The sequence below is a fragment of the Prunus avium genome, chromosome 2 (genome assembly GCF_965620075.1).
Source record: "Prunus avium chromosome 2, drPruAviu1.hap1.1, whole genome shotgun sequence".
NCBI classification, from domain to species: domain Eukaryota; kingdom Viridiplantae; phylum Streptophyta; class Magnoliopsida; order Rosales; family Rosaceae; genus Prunus; species Prunus avium.
The window spans coordinates 41,801,556-41,824,014 of NC_142285.1; the positions used below are offsets into that span (position 1 = coordinate 41,801,556).

General features: G+C 39.1%; 6 protein-coding genes across 6 annotated transcripts; 2 read left to right on the plus strand and 4 right to left on the minus strand.

Moving 5' to 3' along the window:
* Positions 1 to 1,952: 1,952 nt before the first annotated feature.
* On the minus strand, positions 1,953 to 4,353 carry LOC110764663 (pectinesterase 2-like). The gene is made up of 2 exons (XM_021967675.2): positions 3,062 to 4,353; positions 1,953 to 2,773 (listed from the first exon to the last, which is right to left on the minus strand). Exons 1-2 carry the CDS (start codon positions 3,921 to 3,923, stop codon positions 2,082 to 2,084), a joined length of 1,554 nt encoding a protein of 517 aa, XP_021823367.1. The 5' UTR covers positions 3,924 to 4,353; the 3' UTR covers positions 1,953 to 2,081.
* Positions 4,354 to 6,051: 1,698 nt separating this feature from the next.
* On the minus strand, positions 6,052 to 8,196 carry LOC110764735 (putative pectinesterase/pectinesterase inhibitor 60). The gene is made up of 2 exons (XM_088248102.1): positions 7,138 to 8,196; positions 6,052 to 7,014 (listed from the first exon to the last, which is right to left on the minus strand). Exons 1-2 carry the CDS (start codon positions 8,024 to 8,026, stop codon positions 6,320 to 6,322), a joined length of 1,584 nt encoding a protein of 527 aa, XP_088104228.1. The 5' UTR covers positions 8,027 to 8,196; the 3' UTR covers positions 6,052 to 6,319.
* Positions 8,197 to 9,306: 1,110 nt separating this feature from the next.
* Positions 9,307 to 11,848, minus strand: LOC110764667 (F-box/kelch-repeat protein At3g23880-like). The gene is made up of 2 exons (XM_021967678.2): positions 10,433 to 11,848; positions 9,307 to 9,548 (listed from the first exon to the last, which is right to left on the minus strand). The coding sequence occupies exons 1-2, from the start codon at positions 11,620 to 11,622 to the stop codon at positions 9,515 to 9,517; spliced, it is 1,224 nt and encodes a 407-aa protein (XP_021823370.2). The 5' UTR covers positions 11,623 to 11,848; the 3' UTR covers positions 9,307 to 9,514.
* Positions 11,849 to 12,936: 1,088 nt separating this feature from the next.
* Positions 12,937 to 14,139, plus strand: LOC110764653 (uncharacterized). The gene has a single exon (XM_021967664.2). The coding sequence runs from the start codon at positions 12,937 to 12,939 to the stop codon at positions 14,137 to 14,139; it is 1,203 nt and encodes a 400-aa protein (XP_021823356.1).
* Positions 14,140 to 15,495: 1,356 nt separating this feature from the next.
* LOC110764654 (F-box/kelch-repeat protein At3g23880-like) lies at positions 15,496 to 17,504 on the minus strand. Its single transcript, XM_021967665.2, has 2 exons — positions 16,139 to 17,504; positions 15,496 to 15,805 (listed from the first exon to the last, which is right to left on the minus strand). The coding sequence occupies exon 1, from the start codon at positions 17,344 to 17,346 to the stop codon at positions 16,156 to 16,158; it is 1,191 nt and encodes a 396-aa protein (XP_021823357.1). The 5' UTR covers positions 17,347 to 17,504; the 3' UTR covers positions 15,496 to 15,805; positions 16,139 to 16,155.
* A 1,354-nt stretch (positions 17,505 to 18,858) lies between these two features.
* Positions 18,859 to 21,499, plus strand: LOC110764746 (endoglucanase 4-like). The gene is made up of 7 exons (XM_021967766.2): positions 18,859 to 19,068; positions 19,702 to 20,109; positions 20,199 to 20,291; positions 20,388 to 20,588; positions 20,708 to 20,819; positions 20,905 to 21,068; positions 21,173 to 21,499. The coding sequence occupies exons 1-7, from the start codon at positions 18,859 to 18,861 to the stop codon at positions 21,497 to 21,499; spliced, it is 1,515 nt and encodes a 504-aa protein (XP_021823458.2).
* Positions 21,500 to 22,459: the final 960 nt, after the last annotated feature.

Below are 22,459 nucleotides of genomic sequence, written 5' to 3' on the forward strand. Positions count from 1 at the left end.
GGGTTGTGTCTGTGGGTCCCTCACCTGTGGTCCCTTGCCAGAATGTCCCAAAACAGGGCCGACTAGGCCCTCCAGATAGGTTTTAGGAATGAGCCCACTTCTTCTCATTCGGACTCAGCAGTCACTATCCGCTCCCGTCGACAGGCAGCCCAAAAGCATGGGAAAATTAAGATCAAACACGTGCGTCCATTAGCTCTGGTCAGGTTACCGTGTGAGAAATTATTGTATGATACTTTTAATATAGTCACGATATGATATGGATGGAGAGTAAGGTTGATGAATTCCCATTGTTAGAATATAACTTCAGTAAATATTCACTTGAATTATAATACGTATGCAAATTATATCATGTATACGAGTAATGCGTCGACCTTGCTCCGGTGGCACATTATAATTACTCGGGTGTAGTGACCAAGAAATTGGTGTATGATTTTGGTCTTTACAAAAAACAAAAGACAATGTGTAGGTTTTAAATTTTTGTATGTATATATGTATTGTAGGTCCCATAATTTTCATGATGACGGATATGAAACATCATTGTTCCCGTCCGAACGTTTTGGGTGGGTGGACGGTAGGACTCCGTTGTTACATTGACGTGTCGTCATTTGGGTGGATCTACTTCACCGCAACCAATAAGGATGCGGCTTCCCTAATACTCATTGGGCCCCACCCAAATGTCACTGTTTTTTTTATCTAATCATATATATGGTGTCCCTACTTCTACTCTCCTCTTCCGGGTCCACACCTCATAATCGTATCATCTACAGATTTGGAGAATGATTTTTTTATTTTTTTCCTTTATCGTTTTCTCTTTGGTCCATGGGGCTGTTCTGTTTCCTAAACTAATTTGTAAAGATAATATTGCCAAAAGACCTCTTTATTCTCTAAATAAATAAAATAAAAAAAGCCATTCCAATGTCAACTAAATTAACTTCTTCATTAAGCGTTTAATCTTATTTTGCAAAGGACCCGCTAATGTAGTGGTTTGGAGCAATTGCTCTCTCAGGAAAAGTTCTCGATTTCGAGTCCTAGTATCCGTATAGTGTGTGTGAGTTTAATATATTATCGACTCTCTCAATAGAAAAGATTTTATAAAAAAAATCCTATTTTGTTTGACTTTTTAGTGCAAGGAAATGCCATTTAATTGTTCAAGACAATATCGCATCCAAATTTCATGTAATTGTTGTGAGGTTACTTTCTCCCCATAAATGCACATCATATTGGTGTTTGGTTGCAACGTGCGGTCCATATATTTGGCCCGATATGCTATGTCTCCCAAAGTTTACTAGAATGTCTCTAATCAACCCTAATTAAAACGCATATTCAGGCCCAAAAATCAGCAAGAAAAACGAAAGATGAGGGCACAAAGTTGTCAAGGTGACGCATGGTTGACAATTTGTGCGCACGAAGACACAAAAGTACTTGACAATTAAGTGGTTTATGATTATAATAATTGTGTTTTTAGTGTTTAGTTGTCACTTCAAATATAAAAATACAATGCACAAGTCTTACCTAAACTTGGATAATTACAAAACAGGAGAATGATTGCATTGTTCGGTTTATATGTCACCTCGAAATTTGTGATAACTATTATTACCATGATCATGGTGAATAAGATATCAGAACAAATAAAGCTGGAAATAGTGAAACCCTAAATCATTAGGAGACTATAGTTACTCACAGTCCCTTTTACTAATATTCACAATGACTAATAACGACGTCACAAATTTGAAGGGGGTTTTCAATGAGTCGGGTGTGTTGATCAGATTTTAGGGTGCACCGTGCACCATACAATCCCCTTTAAATCCAACAGTGGTTTCAATGAGATCGGGTGTGTTGATCAGATTTTATGGTGCATCAACAATCTTCCTTAAATCTTAAAAGGGTTTTGGGCCTCTCGAAGCCCCATTTTTGGGTACTGAATTCTCTCAACTACACCGTCATTTTGCAAGAATAAAAAGTCTTTATTTCCATATAAAAGAATTTTCAATACAATAATGAAAGAACAAATTGAACAATTGTTTTCAAACAAGTTGATACATGATTGTACAACAATGGCAGAATGCAATATGTTAAAATGATCAGAGCCCAGCAGTAAATGGCACGTTTGTAGCAGGCAACCATGAGCTTCCAGCTATGAAATTACCCACAGTAAATTTCGATGCCTCTGACGAACTAGTTATCACATGATAGCCACCCCAATTAACCCGGCCGCTCGTAGATGAACCCGGTCCAGTGTTCTTGTACTCTCCATAGTACAAAGTCTTGAGGGCAAAATTGCCATCCCACTCAAGCCACCCAGCTGGGTCAACCAAAGTGTCCAGGTAACTTTGCAAAAAAATCGTGCGTGAATACTCCTTCCACGGTCTACCCAAGTATGTCTTGACCGAACTGAGGACAGGTTGGAGGTCTGAACCGGCCATGACACGGGAGTCATGAATCGAAATTCCCGTATTCTGATTCGGGTCGGTCCTGCCTTGGGCCGTGATTGTGTTCTTTTGACCGCTCATGGGCCTTCTTGCGTAGATCATGCAGTTTTGGAGGACGACAGCGGCGTTGCCGAAAATGAAGTCGACGGTGCCGTACACGTAGCACTCTTTGTAGAATTGTCGTTGAGAGTGGACGTAGAGGGTGTCTTGGTAGCCTTCGAAGCCACAACGGTAGAAAACTGAGAGGTCAGCGCCTGATCGGAGGGCTACGGCTTGATGGTTCTCTGGACCAGCTGTGTTGCGGAATGTGATGCCACGAGCAATGAAGCCATCTCCAGTTACCGCTGTAATTAATTAATTACACAATTAGAAACAAAATTCAATAATTAAAATTATGAAATTTTAAGGGGTCCTATGTCGTTTAAGGGGAACCATCGTGCAGTAGTTAAACATTAAGTTGATAAGTCATGATTTATAAATTGTCAACGCTTGTTAAAACTTGTATTCTCCCTCACTTTTTCTCTATCGAGACATTTTCAATATATATGGCACACACCTTTTGACAATTCATATAGCATTGTGTGTGTGTGTGTGAGAGAGAGAGAGAGAGAGAGAGAGAGAGAGAGACGTACCAACAGTTGCAGAGTTGAAAGTTGTAGAACCACCTACAACACTACGGCTACCGGTGATAATAGTATACCTCAGACCATCACCAAGCAGCATAATGTTCTTCAATTTAATCTCAAGGTTCTCCTTATAAACCCCACGCTTCACATGTATCACAAACCTGTTGCTCCCACTCCTCTTCGCCGCGGCAGCCAACGCCTCTTTGATTGTCTTGTAGTTCCCTGATCCGTCTTGGGCAACAACTACGTCCGCGGCTGGCGACGACTGGAGCAGTTTCCTGTCACCGGGAGAAACCCAAGTAGGAAAACCCTCCTTGTACCTATTTGTCACAGCCGGAACATTTGAGCCATTACCAATGGACAAGGTGTTACTTATGAGCTTGGACACATTGTTGGACATAAGGGGAAGCACAAAGTCCGAGACCCCGAGCTCCACAAACCCGGCCCGGCACGTGTCGAGGTTGGTGAGAGCAGTGCTGAGCCAAGTCTGTGCGTCATAGTCGGTGCATTTGGTGGCGGGGTCTATGGTCTGGTTGAGGAGCATGATGGTGTCTTGGTAGAGGCTCAAGCAATCGGCCCATGCAGCCTTTTCGATCTTGTTTCTGCACTTGGGACCTAGCCACTTGTTGTGGCTTTGGGCTTTGAGTGCCTGCTGCATTGTGACTTGCACCGCAAGTTTCTTGAAGTCGGACATGCGTGTCGGGAGAGAGTATTTTTGGGCATGGGTCAAGGTGTATTTGCAGGTTTCAGGGTAGGGGGTTTTGCTGCACCAAGAGTTGATGCCAGTGTTGAGTATGTTAGATAGGGCTGGCGAGAATAGTAAGGAGAAGGAGAAGCATAGAAGGAATGAACTCATTTTTGTCGCCATGGATAGGCTTCTTGTTGATTGGCTTGTGGTTTTGGGACTGTGAGGGTTTTGTGTTAGTGATCAGAAGTTTGCTTATATAGGGAAAAATTTTAGAGATGAGAAATGGGGTACGGTGGTGACAGCTGGTTTGGCTTATAGTTTGACCATGGAGGGGTGATGGAGGCAGTAAGATAATTATTAAAAAGTGCAGAATAATTAGAATACAGAGATTCTCAATCGATCCTTGTCTTATTATTCATATATATAAGTATATGTTAGTCTTTACGCAGCCAATGATGAAATGATATAAAGCATGTACATCATATATTCCATGTTTATGTATGTAAAAGGAGGTGGTGTACTATCTTGATCACAGAAGAACATGTCAAGCAATTGACTGCATTTCATATATATATATATAATTATGTTGGCGAGTCCTTATTTAGTTAGGATTTTAGTTCCTTATTTCATTAGAATTTGGGTTACTTACCAATTATTATTTAGTCCTATTGTAATAGAGATTTACTTCATATTGTAATTTAGATATATTTCCTATTTTATTTAGGGTTAACACATATTTGTACTTGTATAAATACCTCCATATTGGAGAAGAATAATAATATGAGCGTATCTTAGCATAATTGAATATTTGCCCCACTTTATTTGACAAATTAATCATATAATTAGAGAATTGGTGTCTCTCTGTTATATTCTCTTCGCTTTGTTTTGATATATCTGTGTTATATTCTCTTCAACCAAGCACACCGATTATAGAGAATGAAAAGAAATTGGAATTGGCTAGCTCATGCTCTCTCTCTGTTCAAACTTCAAACAAATTGAGTCAAATATGAATTAAGCTTTAGGAATAACCACACCTGGGCAAATTGGCAATAACAAGCTGGAAGTCTCTGACTATTTTTTTAAAGCTTTTGACTTTGAACATCTTAAGCAGATAAGAGAGCCAATCCAGAACGCGTTACGCACACCAACCACATTAGCTGGACCAAATAATTGTATACTTGGGTACCCTAACCAAGACACGGTTTTCCTCCTCAACAAATATGCTTTGCTTGCTACATTTTCTTAATCTGTATTATGACTTTCTAATTAATATCTCTTAATTTAATTTGTCCCTACCACCTGCCAGATGCATTATGTTACATATTAATCTTACTATTTGGATAAATAATTGGTTCTTAGGCAAATTCCGATTGATGGCCGAGAACAATATTATTTCGAGTCTGCATAACCTTGACCGTCACTTAATACATATTATGTAGTATGAAAATAGATAAACCGTACCAGAGGCAGAGGCATGAAACCTACAAGAAAAACTAAAATCAATACAATACAAGTACTCTAAAATCCACCGGATAGACAGAGGCATGAAACCTTCCATAATCATTAGGTTTATATATATATTGAATAAGATCACTTGATATATGCAAGTCTTTGTTTACGAATTTCGACAAAATGGACAATTCACCTTATATAGGACCACCACAAAGACTATGAGGGTGTCTTATTTCAAAACACTTCGAAAATATATTCTAGAAAAATTATCCACTAAGTATTTTATGTTAATAATTGATTACATATTTCTAATTTCGACCTTTGAATTGCACGATATGTTGCATATTAAATCTACCAACACATTTAATGAATGCAATCTAATTGCAGAAATTAGAAATATGTAACCAATCTTAAACTTAAATCTCCCTTCAATTACATACAATTTATTTATGTACAATGAAATTAAAACATATTCAATTATACACAAAGAAAAGAAATTTTCATATTATAACTTTTCTTCTTTTTGGGTCGTCTGGCATGTTTATTATTTTAACGGGATATTCAGGCCCCTTTATTCTGCTTCTTCTTAGTGTTTACAAGTTTATGAATAATTATTGGGTGTAGTTAGTGGTTGACTATGTCCGCTAACGGTTTGGGTGGAGAAAATTGCACTTTGCTACAACCTCACCCTGCTTACAAATTAATTTAATCGGCATGATTATAAATCAAGCTATTTTTTCTTAATTAACTATCTTTTCTAGTCTACAATCTCGGCATGCATGAAACATGCAAATCAACTATGAATGAATAAATATATTAAGGTTCACATGAATTCGGTGGCCAAACATTCTGGCTTAATTCCAGAATACAGAGTTATTAACATGAATCCAAATTATATATGTAAAGTAAAGTGGGAAATTAAGTTCCCTCTGCCCCTAAATTTTCCTTAACTACATTATTAAGAAATAATTAATCATATTCATTCCTTGTGAAAATGTACCATATATGACAGCATAATGTACAAAAATCCAACACCAACAACGACGTAAATAAATATTTTTTTTCTTCGCCCAAATAAACAAATAAAATACAATCAATTCACAATCATAACATATAGGACCTGATCATAACCCCGCTGTGTATGGAACCCCGGTGCCCGGCAACCAGGACCGACCGGCGATAAGGCTGCTGACGGTGAACTGTGACGCCACATTTGCACTGGTGATGATATGGAAACCAGGCCACTTCACTCTGTACCTGGTAGACGAAGCAGGACCAAAATTCTTGTACTCCCCATAATACAAAGTGCTAAGCGCAAAATTACTTCTTTGCCACTCCAACCAGCCCACTGGGTTGACCAAACTGTCCAGATAACATTTCAAGAAAACAACCCTAGAGTATTTCATCCAGGGCCGGCCCAAGTAGGTTTTGAAAGCACTAACCACGGGCTTCAGATCTGCAGCGGCCCGCACTTGAGAATTATGGATTGAAATTGCAGTGTTTTGATATGGGTCGTTTCGGGCTTGGGCTGTGATGACATTGACTTGGCCCTTCAAGGGCTTTCTCACATAAATAATGCAACTTTGGAAAACTGCAGCTGCGTTGCCAAAGATGAAGTCTATGGTGCCATATATGTAACATTCTCTGTAGAATTGGCGCTGAGAGTGCACCATGAGGGTGTCTTGGTAGCCTTGGAAGGCACACCGGTAGAAGACTGAGAGGTCGGAGGCTGACCGCAGCGCCACGGCTTGGCCCTTTAGTGGGCCGGCCGTGTTGCTAAATGTGATGCCGCGAGCAATGAAGCCTGGACCGTCTATGCCTATAATAATCACATTTTGTAACAAACCACAAAAGAAAACGTTAATTACTCAAGTTTTGGAAATTAAATCAAATTAGGGAAACAATTAGAGATGGAGAGAACTTATAAGTTATATATATGTACCAGCAGTTGCGGAATTATAGGTTGTGGAACCTCCATTGACACTTCGGCTAGCTGTGATTATTGTATATCTCATGCTAGCACCAATCAGCATGATGTTATTATTAGTGTTGCTAACTTCAATGTTCTCTCTATAAACACCTTTCTTCACATAGATAATAAACCTACTAGTTATTTTCCTCTTAGCCGCTGCATCTATGGCCGCTTGAACCGTCCGAAAATGCCCAGATCCATCTTTGGCAACCACAAGATTTGCCTTGATTTTTGAAGCTTGCAACAGCCTCCGATCGTGCTTTGAAACCCAATTCGGATACTCTTCATCTGCGTAATTTTCTCCCGTGCCTAAAAGTTGTGAACCAATTGCCAAACCGTTGCTAATTAGCTCGGACACATTGTTATTGGAGGTGTATATAGGGGCTATGAAATCCGAAACGTTCAGCTCCATAGACCCAACTTGGCACGTGTGAATGTTGGTGAGGGCAGCGCTGAGCCAAGTCTGTGCATCAAAGTTGGAGCAATTGCGTTTGGTGCCTAAGCCTTCAAGGGTAATGTTGAGCTGGTGGACGGTGTCCTCGAAAAGTTTCAAGCAATCGGCCCATGCGGCTTTTTGTTGATTGTTTTGACAGTTTTGGCCAAATTGGGAGGCGTATGATTTTGCATTGAGAGCCCTCTCCAAGGCCACTTGCACCAACATTTTTCGAAATTCGGAGGTGTGTTTCGGAATGAGACGGTGACGGCTATGTGACATGCAGTAGTTGCATGGCTCGGGGTGGGGGGTTTTCTGGCACCAAGTACGTATACGGCTAGAGTGGTGATGGCTTCTTGAGAGAGCTGTTTGGAAGATGAAAGAGAAAATGAGTATGGAGAGAAGTAGGCTTGGTTTCGTGGCCATGTTTGATGAGCTTTGAAATGAATGTGTTTTGGGTTTTGAGGGTCATATCTTGAGGGATTATTTATCTTTTATGTGGGTAGGAGAAGGAAGATGTATGGGGGAGTGGGGTGTTAGATAGATAGGCTGGCTTGTTTGACATATAAAAGATGGGAGGCAAGATGTGTGTAAATGCATGATGAGTAAGATTGCAACACAAGATATACCATGTTGGCTTTACGTAGAATTGAGTGCAAATGATAATATTATAATTTCTTTTAAATACATCACGGATGAAGCAACTTGCATGTTAACTACATATTTCGGATCTTAGTATTGAGAGCTAAGGACGATATTGTATATTGAATTATTGAGGTGCCTAAGTCTTACTGTTCTATTCCATTCTCGTTTAGTAGTATTTCTCTTTTCAATGTTAAAAAGGCTCTCAACACCCGACCCAAATGAAAAACATACTCACTCTCTTTGTTGTGCTTGTGGTAATTAAAAAGAAATCGGCAGTCATGATTGCTTGAATTTCTCAACAACTTATTAACGGTTTCGGACCAAGAAAATCAGATGTAGGTATATATGATTGTGTGATGAGATATATGCATATGCCCCTCTGTCGACATGTAATTGGTCAATCCCTGTGACTTTATACAGGGCGGCATTTAATTAAAGAAGTGCCTAATTGAAAAACATATAACATGCTCCGTACTGCATGTTACAATGTAGTACGAAATTAATATAAGAATGGGAGTTTGATCATGTACGTTCAAAGTAACAATTTCTTGTATTACTAGGCACTCAATGTCCAATACCCTGCCCCTAAAGTCTAGGGTTACCCCATGTGCCACTTGATTGGTTGCTTCAAATTCAACGATGAATTAAGTAGAAAGAGGCTTAGCCTAAAGACTCATTCAACTTTTGCCCAATTAATCCTTAAGGAGATTGAACATCTACATTCTATTCATCTATTGGATGAGAGATGAAATACACAAGAGTAAGTTTCCATTTGCAATTTCAACTTGGCTTGGGTTGGTGCCAAACAAAACAAAAGAGGTGCGTGTTTCTAAGCCCAATTTCAACTAACTCATGGATGATTTTAAAAAGTTGGGCCATGCCCATGAGGACAGAAAATAAATTGGGCAGCACAACCCACACCAAACTCATGTCGCATGTTGCACAAATTTCAACCATACCACAACAGATGAAAAGAGTCTTCCTAAAACAATCACATTCTGAGTCTGGTTTTTCCTGCAAGTAGAACAACTTGAGCCTCATTCAAAGTTCCCACTCTCATATTTGCAAACACCAAGCCTTCAATTAAAAGTTAAAACAAAAGAAAGCTGGTATGATTGTAAATCAAAAGTTGGGGTTGGCATGTTCTCAAATTCAAATTCAAATTCAAATTCATGAAGGAGAAACAAAACACAAGCCTACAAACAAACCACTCTTGACTGGGTAAGTAAAAGCTAAGCCAAAGACAGCAGCTCAGCATCAGCAATTCAACTAAGAAACATCTGCTTCATTCATTTCATGCAACCTGCAAGAATAATATATGAGGAAGTTGGTTGGAACAACAACAATGCTTCATATTTGATAATTTCTCAATACCAACACACACAACACAGAGAGAAGAGACCGAAACAAAATACAATTCATTTCTTCATCAAGGCCATTTGATGAAGAAAAATATCATACGAAAACTACTAAGACGGAACAAAAATAAAGGATTTATACTAACTAGAGTACAAATGATACTGAAACAAGCAGACACACCATACTATATCAGATAACATTTGTTTTCATCAAGGCCTTTTGTTCAGACTAAATTTTCAAACCAGGCTGTTGTTTATTTACAAAATCTCCCTTTTATTTCATCCTAATATGTCCTCCATCCACCAACCTTGCAGAACAAGGCAACTCTGTTTTTTCCTACAGGATGAAGAACTTGAGCCTTACTCAAAGTTCCCACTCTCTCTTATTTGCCACCTTCTTCTGTGCTCACATCACAAGAATTGGAAATTTTTTCATCATCAATGGCCTTCAATTAAAAGAAAAGAAAGCTTGTATGATCAAAATTCAGAAATGTACAATCGACAAGGGGTCTGTTGGCATGTTCTCAAATTCAAATACATGATGAAGGCAGGCACACCATTAGAAACATCACAGGAATATCACAATGCTTTTACCATCCATCAGCTATTCAACTTACAAAAATCTGCTTCATGCAAGATTGATGACAGGAACAACAACAATGCTTCATATTTGATCCTTTGGGCAACTTAAGTCAATACAACAACCACAAAACATAAACATGTGACAGAAACAAAACAAACAGAAGGAGAGACAATAATATAACTGGTCCATCCCCATTACCAGAGTTTAGGCATCAAAATCCAAATTAAGCATCAAAATCCAAATTACCCGAGTTTAGGTACCGAAAACAGAGTTTCATTGTATGCAATCACGTTGTACACTGGTCCATCCCCATCATTAACGTTAAATGGGGTACTGCAAACCGGCTCCGCATCTCTGCGGCATTCAATCCTTACCAACCTGTCCCTGTCCCTGTCCCTCAACCTGAATATAACTGTAACGAAAATGGCTTCATAACCGTGCAAATTCCCACCCAACGATTCAGAAACATGATCCGTGTTAAATTTAAAGAGTATAGTCCAAGATTCACGCACCCCATATTCTCTCATAACCCAGAATTCCATCAAATTAACACCACCACGTCTCCTAGTAATCGAAACACAGAGGCATTCTCCTCCTCCTCCTCCTCTTGAAACTACTTGAACCCCCATATCATTAACATCAATGTCATTGGCATCACCATCAAAAGTGGGGAATGGAACTTCCCTGAACTCCTCCTTTGCCAGATCAAAAGCAAGGATCGTTGGCTCCTCCTCACCGACTTTGCGGTAGAACCAATGCAATGCTTCATTTGTAAGGGGCCCCCAGCTAGTGGTGGGGCTTCTGAAAGAGCACGATGGGTCGTGCCCACGGACTTGAATGGGTTTCCAAGAGTTCAATCTGGATGAGTAAATCTCCATAAACGTCTGGGAAGGTTTAGAATAAACATTAGCATCTATGAAGATTTTGTAGTCGTCAGTGGATGACACATAACCCAGGCCAGAACGGCCAAAATCAGATTCAGCGAAATAAGACATGATTTTCACTGCACATACAAAATCTGAGTCGGGCAATTCGTGTTTGAAGCCGGTTGATGGGTTCCAGAGAGACAAGTCATGTTTTTCATAACCATCAACATCTACACATACCAAACCATTACAGCAGCCCAGTAGGTTGCTAAAGTGGCGGAAGGTGAGATTATGGAGCGAAGAATCGTTGTCTACGAACGACGGCGTTTCCGGGTCCAAGGATCGGAGTTGATAGTCGGTGGAGATGAGGAGTCTCTGGGTGAGGGTTTTGCGATCGGAGGCTAGCTTGAAGTGGGATTGGGCAAACTGTGGGTCCTTAATTATGAGATAATGCCACCGTTTCGAAACGGAACTGAATCGAATCAGAGGTTTTATCGGCAACCAGCACAAAATTTGGACTATAATTTCTTCAGGGAGGTGACGGTTGTGGTGGAGCTTCTTCGTCGACATTGGAACCCTGGAAACGAATAGCCCACAGCCACAGCCACTGGAAGGGTTTTGGGAAACTGATTTTCCGTTTTCAGAGCATTTCTCACAAGTTCACAACAAAGGCATGAGCTTGACCCCTTTTGACTTGAGATTTTCGTTCATTTTCTTTTTCCAAATTCATAAAATTACGACCGTACAGGTGCTCAAGACCGTAGATGCAGTGGTGCTGAACCTGTACGGAGAATCGCTGAGGCCAACACGTGGAATTAGATTTGGCGGGTCTACATTGCCGATTGGACTTAAAAATAGGGAATTTGCTTTGGGTGTCCAGAGACTAAAATTGAGTGTCCGTAGAATCACGGAAAAGGAATTATAACTTCCGTAGAATCACGGATAATTAACTTGTCATTTGGTTTAATATGCCTCATTCTTTTTGTCACAGAACAGGATATTTGAAGGATTAATTTTCTATTATTTATTATGTTTCATTGTGTTCTATTTATGATGGTATTGATTATTTTATGTTTCTGTGTTACTATTGCCACACGCGCTTTACGCACGTGCATAGTGGTTAGTAGAAAGAAAGAAAGAGAAAATAAGGGCGATGTTAATCGAACATTAAAATTAACTGAGTACACTTACTACCAATTTACTATTCGTAAGTTTCCTGAGATTAACACTTTGCTACACAAAGTTTTTTTCTTCTCACTTTCATTCCCAACGTTTACTTTTACTATCAATTTCATACATCCGTTAATATTTTTGTCAAGCTCTCCATTAACCCATGATGTGGCGGTCAATGAGCTTGGAATTAATGACGTGGCATGACTTTGACACACTGGATTTGTGCCACATGGACAAACAATTAAATAAATAATAATTTATTTTAATAAATATAAAAATATAACTAAACTAAAAAACTGGTAAATCAAAGCTTCAATTCTTTCCTTTTCTTTTTGGCCAAGCAGTTTGTTTCCTATATTGATACATATATACGAGTTTGCTATTCACAACAAGCAACACAAAAATCAAACTCTCTCTCTAAAGCCACCCACGAGTTTGGAAATAGAGAAGCACGTGAATAGCAAATCTCATATATATATATATATTTTCGGGTTTAAAGGATTGGGAAACATTGTTTGTGTCCTATTACTTGAAGGTCAAGTATGTATTCAATAGGTTTCCTAATCAGACATTGACTAGTGTACAGTGTACACACTCTATAAAATCCTAACTTCTGTGCCGTTTTGACAACACAATTTGCTTTCTTGCATTATATTCTCGTTCAATCTTTCAATCTCTCAAGTGGACGAGCACAAAGAAGAAGAAGACCAAATGGGGTGGTATTCAAGCAGTGACAGCGACTTTGATGGCATGTTCAATCGCAAGTTGACTAATATGGGTTGGTTGCTTGAGATTGTTAGGTTTGATACTGAGAAATATATGCAGGAATACCTTTTGAAGCAAAAGAGTAACATCAACAAAGAACCAAATTGTGCAGCAGCAGAGAGAGAATCTGAAATTGCTGAGGCTGCACACCCAGTTGCCCCATCCATGGTGTCGTCTAAGTCCAAGAGAGAACGTTTGATGACGGAAAAGGCACTCAAGAAGCCTGCACTAATAGAGCCAAAGAAACAAAGATCATCTAATGGACCAAAGCTTATGCACTCTGCTATTGCTTCTGCGAGAAAGACTAATTCTTTGAAAAGAAAATTCCAGAGAAGAGATGATGATGATGATGATAGTACTAATTGGCCGCCTGTTGAAAGCAAGAAGCAAAAGATGATGATGTCGAAGAAGAAGAAAAATGCCAATAAAGGCACCGGTTCGATCAACAAGATCACTCCGAAGAGAAAAGAACTAAGTAGTCTTTCCTCATCAGCTCATCATGACTTGCCTGAAGCATTTAAGAGAAAAATTGACAGTTTGGGTGGGACTAAAGTGGCTTTGGTGATACAGAAAAAACTGAGGGAAACTGATCTAAGTAAAAGTGGTAACAGGATGTCAATGCCTCTGAACCAAATCTCGTCGACTGATTTCTTGGAAGAAGATGAGAGAGGTAGGCTTGAGAAAGAGGAGACAATGAAGGTTCAACTGATAGACCCTGGTCTTGTACAAGGAGACATAAACTTGAGACGGTGGAACATGAAAAAGAAGAATGGGAAAAACAGCAAAATCTATGTGTTGAGAACTCAGTGGAGTGATGTTGCTAAGCGAAACCATCTGAAAGAAAAAGATCTTGTTCAAGTTTGGTCGTTTCGAGTTAATGGAGCTCTTTACTTGGCTCTTGTTTTGGTTAACGAGAGTTGTGGTGGTGATCAAAAGGAGAGTGATGATGGTGGGTATAAGAGTAGTGTTGTTGATGGTGAAATTAGTAGTGGTGGTAGTCACGGTGGTGCAGAGGTAATTGAAGAAAGGAGAGATGGGAATAATATTGGGGAAACTAGTGTGACCAATGGGTCTAATCATACAAGTCCAAGCCATAGTGAAAGTGGCAGCAAGCATGAACAACCTGCACACATGGAAGATAGAAGATGACAGGTTTTTCAAAGGCTCTAACTTTTTTTTTTTTGTCAGTTTAAAGGCTCTAACTTTAAATCTTCTTTTTGTTTGTAAATTTCAATCTAATTGAGTTTTCATCAAGGTTTGATTTTTAATACCTAACTTTTATGTATATGATACCTAAGAGGTTGTTATGCCTAAACTCAATGTTGAAAATCATAATATATGTTAAGTCAAATGGTTGAAATTTAATTCAGTCCCAAAGAAAAACAGAAAATCTTTTAACTTTAATTACTGTGCAAGAAATATACGTAAGGTTCTTATTATCACAAAATGTCAATGAGGTTCACGAAATTATCAAGTTGCGTCATTTATGGGTTTTTTGTGTCACTACCTGTCTCCTACCACAATCCGTTTGACACCCATTAAGAAACCTACGATCACCACCCTCAACCGAAAAACATTTATCAAGACACCCATTTACTGCATCCGATCATGGGATGCATGGTCATTATGATTTTCAAGTGGGGATCAGTTTCAAAGGTACCAATATTTGCCAAAGTGACAAGTTCGCAAAAGAAGGGCATCTCAAAGGCTTAGTATCAGTTTCAATTGCTGAGACTTGAAATTTGTAGATGAGATATGCTCTAGTGATGACACAAACAAATTAACTCTTAACTACAATGAAATCACAGCATTTACAAACGGATTCGAATCCCCATCCCCGTAGTTTAGATTAGATTAAAGTAAAAGATCGCTTGTATATAAAAAACATGTATTCACATTGACTTTGTTATGACTATGAAAGAGGTTGCCATTCCTTTATTGCAAGCCTATTTATAAGTCTAGTTCTTGGCTTCAAAATCATTTCCATGTTCATGCTTTTGGTTTTTTGGGGAGAAGAATCAATTAATTTCTTCTTAATAAGTGTTATTCTTTCCCTAAATTAAAACCCACAAAACAAAAAACAGAATCAGTTTTTTACTTCTTAATCTTGTTTTTTGGTCTGATTTTTTACTTTTAATCAATACGATAAGAACAAGTATTGTACTCCAATAATAGTTGGGTTGGGTTGGGTTTCCTCAAAAAATTTATGTCTCACATTCATTTTGTTATCATTGAGGTTGCCATTCATATTGCATTTTCAACTTGTCCTGCTTCCGAGCAAAAGAGATGCCATTTTCATTCTCCTTTAAACTTCGTTTTCTGTTTTTGCTTTGGTTATTATAAGAGATATCTTCGGTTAAATTGATTTAAAATATATGTTCTAATGTTCATTCGTCCTTCTTACAACTTACAACACACTCTTCACCTCAACTAAAAATGTTCATTGTTTAAGCTGCCCCTAATGTAGAAAAAAAAAAAAAAAAATTCAAAACCAAACTACTAAGATGGAACAAAAATAAAGGATTTATACTGAGCAGAGTACATATGATACTGAAACAAGCAGACACACCATACTATATCAGAGAACATTTGTTCAGACTAAATTTTCAAACCAGGCTGTTGTTTATTAACACAATCACCTTCTATTTCATCCTAATATGTCCTCCATCCACCACCCTTGCAGAACAAGGCAACTCTGTTTTTTCCCTACAGGATGAAGAACTTGAGCCTTACTCAAAGTTCCCACTCTCTCTTATTTGCCACCTTCTTCTGTGCTCACATCACATGAATTGGGAATATTTTCATCATCAATGGCCTTCAATTAAAAGAAAAGAAAGCTTGTATGATCAAAATTCAGAAATGCACAATCGACAAGGGGTCTGTCGGCATGTTCTCAAATTCAAATACATGATGAAGGCAGGAAAACCATTAGAAACATCACAATGCTTTTACCATCCATCAGCAATTCAACTAAGAAAAATCAGCTTCATGCAAGATTGATGACAGGAACAACAACAAGACTTCATATTTGAACATTTTGGCAACTCAATACAAGCAAACACAGAGTACAGAGATGTGACAGAAACAAAACAAACATACGGACAGACAATAATAAGCTCTCCAAATTAAGCACCAAAATCCAAATTACCAGAGTCCTCTCCATGGTTAGTTAGGTACTGAAAGCAGAGTCTCATTGTATTTAATCACGTCATACACTGCCCCATCCCCATCATTAACGTTAAATGGGGTACTGCAAACCGGCTCCGCTTCTCCGTGGCATTCAATCCTCACCACTATGTCCCTATCCCACCTCAGCCTGAATATAACTGTACCACCTTCAGTAACGAAACAGGCTTCATAACCGAGCAAATTCCCACCCAACGATTTAGATACATCATTCGTGTTAAATTTAAAGAGCACATTCCAAGATTCACGCACCCCATATTCTCTCATAACCCAGAATTCCATCAAATTAACACCACCACGTCTCCTAGTAATCGAAACACACAGGCATTCTCCTGCTCCTCCTCTTGAAACTACTTGAACCCCCATCTGATTAACATCAATGTCATCGGCATCACCATCAAAAGTGGGGAATGGAACTTCCCTGAATTCCTCCTTTGCCAGATCAAAAGCAAGGATCGTTGGCTCCTCCTCACCGACTTTGGGGTAGAACCAATGCAGTGCTTCATTTGTAAGGGCCCCCAAGCTAGTGTTGGTGGGGCTTCTGAAAGAGCACGGTGGGTCGTTCCCACGGACTTGAATGCGTTTCCAAGAGTTCAATTTGGATGAGAAAATCTCCATAAATTTCTGGAAAGGTGTAGAATAAACATAAGCATCTATGAAAATTTTGTAGTCGTCAGTGGATGACACATAACCCAGGCCAGTACGGTCAAATTCAGATCTAACGTCTTCTGTATTCGCCACAGACACAAAATATGGGTCAGGCAATTCGCGATCAAATCTGGTTGACGGGTTCCAGAGAGACAAGCTATGATTTTCATAACCATCAACATCTACAAATACCAAACCATTACAGGAGCCCAGTAGGTTGCTATAGGTGTGGAAGGTGATATTACTGAGCGAAGAATCGTTGTCTGCGAACGACGGTGTTTCCGGGTCCAAGGATCGGAGTTCATAGTTGGTGGAGATGAGGAGTCTCTGGGTGAGGGTTTTGCGATCGGAGGCTAGCTTGAAGTGGGATTGGGCAAACTGTGGGTCGGCTGTTATGAGAGAACGCCACCGTTCCGAAACGGAACTGAATCGAATCAGAGGTTTTATTGGCAACCGGCACAAAATTTGGACTATAATTTCTTCAGGGAGGTCGCAGTTGTGGTGGAGCTTCTTCGTCGACATTGGAACCTTGGAAACGAATAGCCCACGGCCACAGCCAGTGGAAGGGTTTTGGGAAGCTGATTTTCCGTTTTCAGAGCATTTCTCACAAGTTCACAACAAAGGCATGAGCTTGACCCCTTTTGACTTGAGATTTTCGTTCATTTTCTTTTTCCAAATTCATAAAATGACGACGGTACATGTGGTCATGACCGTAGATGCAGTGGTGCTGAACCTGTACGGAGAATCGCTGACGCAAACACGTGGAATTAGATTTGGCGGGTCCCAACGGGTTGGTTTTGGGTTGGCCCCGCCTTATATGAAATCGGGGCTCATTGCTGATTGGATTTGGGCTTTGAAAAACAATATTCTTGGGTGTCCAGAGACTAAAACTGAGTGTCCACAGAATCACCAAACAGACAAGATATTGGGTAGCTTTTTCATTAGTTCAATTCAATAAACCGCAAAAAATTTCAACTCCTATACATCGAAAAAAAAAAGTCGTTTTTTTGTGATTTCTACAAATTATTTGTTTGGATTGTGAAGAAATCTTGGAGGCTATAGTGTTACTGCCCTCTTAATCTTCCCCAATCTGCCACCTCAAGTAAAGGTGTGTTTCTATATGTTGACTTCACCTTTATTTTTGGCGTCAAATTCATTTGCAGGTTCATGCTTTTGGCTTTTTGGGGAGAAGAATCAATTAACTCCTTCTTAATAAGCGTTATTCATGTATGTTGTATTGCTAATCGAGATAACTCTCTCTGTACTTTTTCAATTGATTGAATAAAGTACTATCGCTTGTTCGGTCAAAATAAGCGATTATTCTTTCCCTAAATTCAAACCCACAAAACAAAAACCCTAATCAGCTGTTTTACTTCTTAATCAATATGATAAGAACATATGTTTACTCCAATAATAATTGGGTTTCCTTAAACAATTTATGTCACACATTGGCTTTGCCATTTATTAATGAGGTTGCCATTCGTACTTCTAAGGCGTTTGAGTGTGCTTGAAATGAAGTGAAAATGTATGAGAAACATTCCACATTATCCCCCACTTGATTAGGGATAACATATCAAAGGAAAACCTATCAAAGAATTCAAAATAGCTGGTCAAAGAAGTTACAAGTATAATCCAATCCAAGTGGGTAGTTTTGCACACAAGAGCCGTCAATATGTAACCCAAACAAATATACAAGATTCATTCACCGCCTCACTCGGATGCCCCGGAAATGCCTCCCTTCGTTAAGACTTGGTTTGTGTCAATTGTCAACAAACTCTCTCTCTCTCTCTCTCTCTCTCTCTCTCTCTCTTTTCCCTTTCATTTCTTGGTAAATGCAACTCACGCTTCCATCCTAAGTGATCAGCAGCCATCCGTACTATTACTCTTGCTTTTCTTCATTTCTCTTTTTTCACTATCAATAATATTTTTAGGCCCCTATATATACACACACACACACACAAATATAGAGAGAGAGGGTCACAAGTTACAAGTAGTGTCAAATAGGTGGTGGGTTTTGAGAGAGATAGAGAGAGAATGTGCGCAGTTCAGAGGATAGTAGGTTTAGTGGTGGCGGTTATGGCGGCAATGGTGATCAGGGTGGCTTGTTCACAGTCACATGACTATGGAGATGCTTTGAGCAAGAGCATATTGTTCTTTGAAGGCCAGAGGTCGGGGAAGTTACCCTCTTCTCAGAGAATGACTTGGAGGAAGGATTCTGCACTTCGTGATGGCTATGAGATTGGTGTAAGTCTCTCTTTCTCTCTTGTTTATGTGGGTTCGTTCTTGAATTTTACAGATTCTTATTATTACACAAATCATTTGGAACTTTTTAGGATCTTCATTATCATCAACAAGAACCAAACATAAACTTTTCAAGTCGCTTTCAGATGGTGTCATTTGGGATGAGAAAGAATCCATACAGAAAAAAAATCTCATAATTTAGATGTGACAACATTAGCTCATCGGATTTCTTTTTGCCTTTTCATGGGTCAGAATGGTTAAAGAATGAAACTTTGGGCAAGATTTCAATCTATTCATTTCAGTAAAACACAGAGGAGGAGGAGCACTCAGATGAAAAAAAAACAGAGGAGCTCTCAATGTTATTTTATTTAGCAAAAAGTTGAAACCGCTACTTTGTTTCTTAGGATAGAGAAAGAGCGTTCGATAAATGTGACTTACCTTTGCTTCTCATTTCTCATTTGAACCCTTTTATAAACGAGTTTTTTCTTTCTTTCTTTTAAGTACTCGCAAAACATGTGAAGCCATTTGCATTGATCGTAATCAATGGGATTTTTAGTTAGTCATTAGTGGGATTCAATTGAAGGTTATGAACAACTTAATTATGGACCAACCATCAATGTGTTTTTGTGTGACCAGGTTGATTTGGTAGGGGGCTACTACGACGCTGGCGACAACGTTAAGTTCAACTTTCCGATGGCATTCTCAACAACAATGCTGGCATGGAGCGTTTTAGAGTTTGGGAAGGGCATGAGCTCAGACTTGCCACATGCACTGGACGCCATCCGATGGGCCACTGACTACTTTCTCAAAGCCACAAGCATTCCTGGCTTTGTCTTTGTCCAAGTTGGCGACCCTTACGGTGACCACAATTGCTGGGAGAGGCCTGAGGACATGGACACCCCTAGGACACCCTTTGCCGTGAGCAAACAGTTCCCGGGCTCCGAAGTTTCAGCTGAGATAGCAGCAGCACTAGCAGCTTCTGCCATGGTGTTTAGACCAATTGATTTAAAATACTCTGCCAGGCTTCTCAAAAGAGCTAGAATGGTACTAAATAACTGACACATTATGAGATTAAATAATTATTTCAAACTATATATAGAGCTACATTATGCTTATTTCGTGCAATGGACTAGGTGTTTGATTTTGCAGATAAATACCAGGGATCCTATAATGACAGCCTTGGACCATGGGTTTGTCCATTTTATTGTGATTTCAGTGGCTATGAGGTAACGTACACATAATATGCTCATACTACCAATTTCTAAAACAAGATGTTTGATAGAATATTTGGTGTTTGTTATGTGACAATTTCTGCTATGCAGGACGAATTGGTTTGGGGAGCAGCCTGGTTATTTAAGGCAACTAAGCAACCTATCTACTGGAACTATGTTTTACAAAACATAAACGAGTTGGAAAGTTCTGCTACTGTGAAATATATAAACGGCGTCTCATATCTTGGTGGAAGCTTTGCAGAATTCGGATGGGATTCCAAGCACGCAGGCATCAACGTACTCGTTTCGAAGGTAAGTGTACTACTTACATTTCCTTAATTCTGATTAAGCACATTAATCTGCTTCTAATTAATAAAACCCATTTGCCTAATATGGAGATCGATTCGATCCGTTGCGTGTTTTTGTAACAGTTGATCATGTCAATGTCTGGTACTGGTTCTACCCCTTTCATTCAAAATGCAGACAAGTTCATATGCACCTTGTTGCCTGAATCTCCAACCATATCAGCCTCATATTCTCCAGGTAGCTACTTCTCTAATGACTGAATAATAATCACCATTAGTATGATCGGTGCGGTAATATAATGTTAATTAATTAAAATTAACAGGTGGGCTTTTATTTAAACCTGGAGGAAGCAATATGCAGCATGCAACAACTCTGTCATTTCTTCTAGTTGTTTATGCTCGTTATTTGAAACTATCCAGTAGAGTTGTCCATTGTGGCAATGTTGTTGCCAGTCCTGCTAGACTTGTAAAACTTGCAAAAGGCCAGGTAACTTATACTTTTATAACATGTTTACTTATCGGGAATGAATATTGTAAAATTACGTAAATACTCATTAATTAATAAAAATTTGGACCGACGGGTCGATGCAGGTAGATTACATTCTAGGAAGTAACCCATTGGGCATGTCGTATATGGTGGGATATGGTAAAAAATTTCCTCAGAGAATTCACCACCGTGGGTCGTCTTTACCGTCAGTCGGTCAACATCCGAAACAGATTGACTGCAAAGGTGGAACCGATTATTATTACAGCAAAAACCCAAACCCAAATTTGCTAATTGGGGCTCTTGTTGGAGGACCAGATATCAAAGACTCGTACGCTGATTCTCGAGAGGATTTTGTGCAGTCTGAGCCAACAACGTACATCAATGCACCTTTTGTGGGGGTCTTGGCTTACTTTAAGTCTCGTCCGTCGTAGCTAGTTAGCTTGTTGATAAATTCTTCATGTCTTCTTTCAATTTATCTTTTGTTTATAACTTGCAATTGCAAAGTAAAAAAAAAGGGTAAAGGGTTGATTTTTTTTCATTTTATTTTTATACAAGCGATATTATGAATGGTAAATGCATATTACGGTAAAAAGTCAGAGAGGTGAGCACAATTGTAGGTACATTAAATCAATGTCAAAAAAATATCTTCAAATTGAGGAAAGAAATTTTAGTCAATGTTATTAAGGTTAGTGGCAAATTTTTTAGTAGAAATATTAGGGACTAAAAAATTTTTTAAACTAGAAACCACTTCCCCCATCTTGAGGAAAATTAGCCCAGCTTCGTCCCACCCCTCTGTAAGCCACCTCCAGAAAGAACTGACCCCTATAAGCAACCCTCGCCGGAGCATACAGGGAGACGTCAGAGAAGTGTGTGACGGTGGTAAGGGGACTCTCCTAGGAAGCACTGGAACCAGAGCAAACCCTAGAGAGAATAGATATATCGTCCTTTTAAGAATCAAACACTTTTAGGGCATGTTTATGTATCAATAATGGGTATGGGAGGAAAGGGAATGATTTTCATTCCTGACTTCTCTTGTGTTTACTTGCAATCAGAAATGAAAAAATAAGTGGACTCCACCTCAAAATCCGTAATCACATCCCCTCAAAACCAGGATTGATCTAATATAAATGATTGATTTAAGATTTTCCTGGTGCCACACTTTTAACCCCAGAGCAAACACAATTAAATTTGCCCCTAACCTAATAGGAAATCCACGGAAAAGGAAATAAACAAAATTAAATTAATACCGGAAAAGGAAAGAAAATAAATCCCTATTTGTTCTTGGAATAAACTACCAGGCACAATGATATCCACCTCAAGCTTAGGCAATTCTGGAATGTCTTAAATGTGATTAAGTCATTCGTAATAAAGTTTTATTACGTTTTGTATTT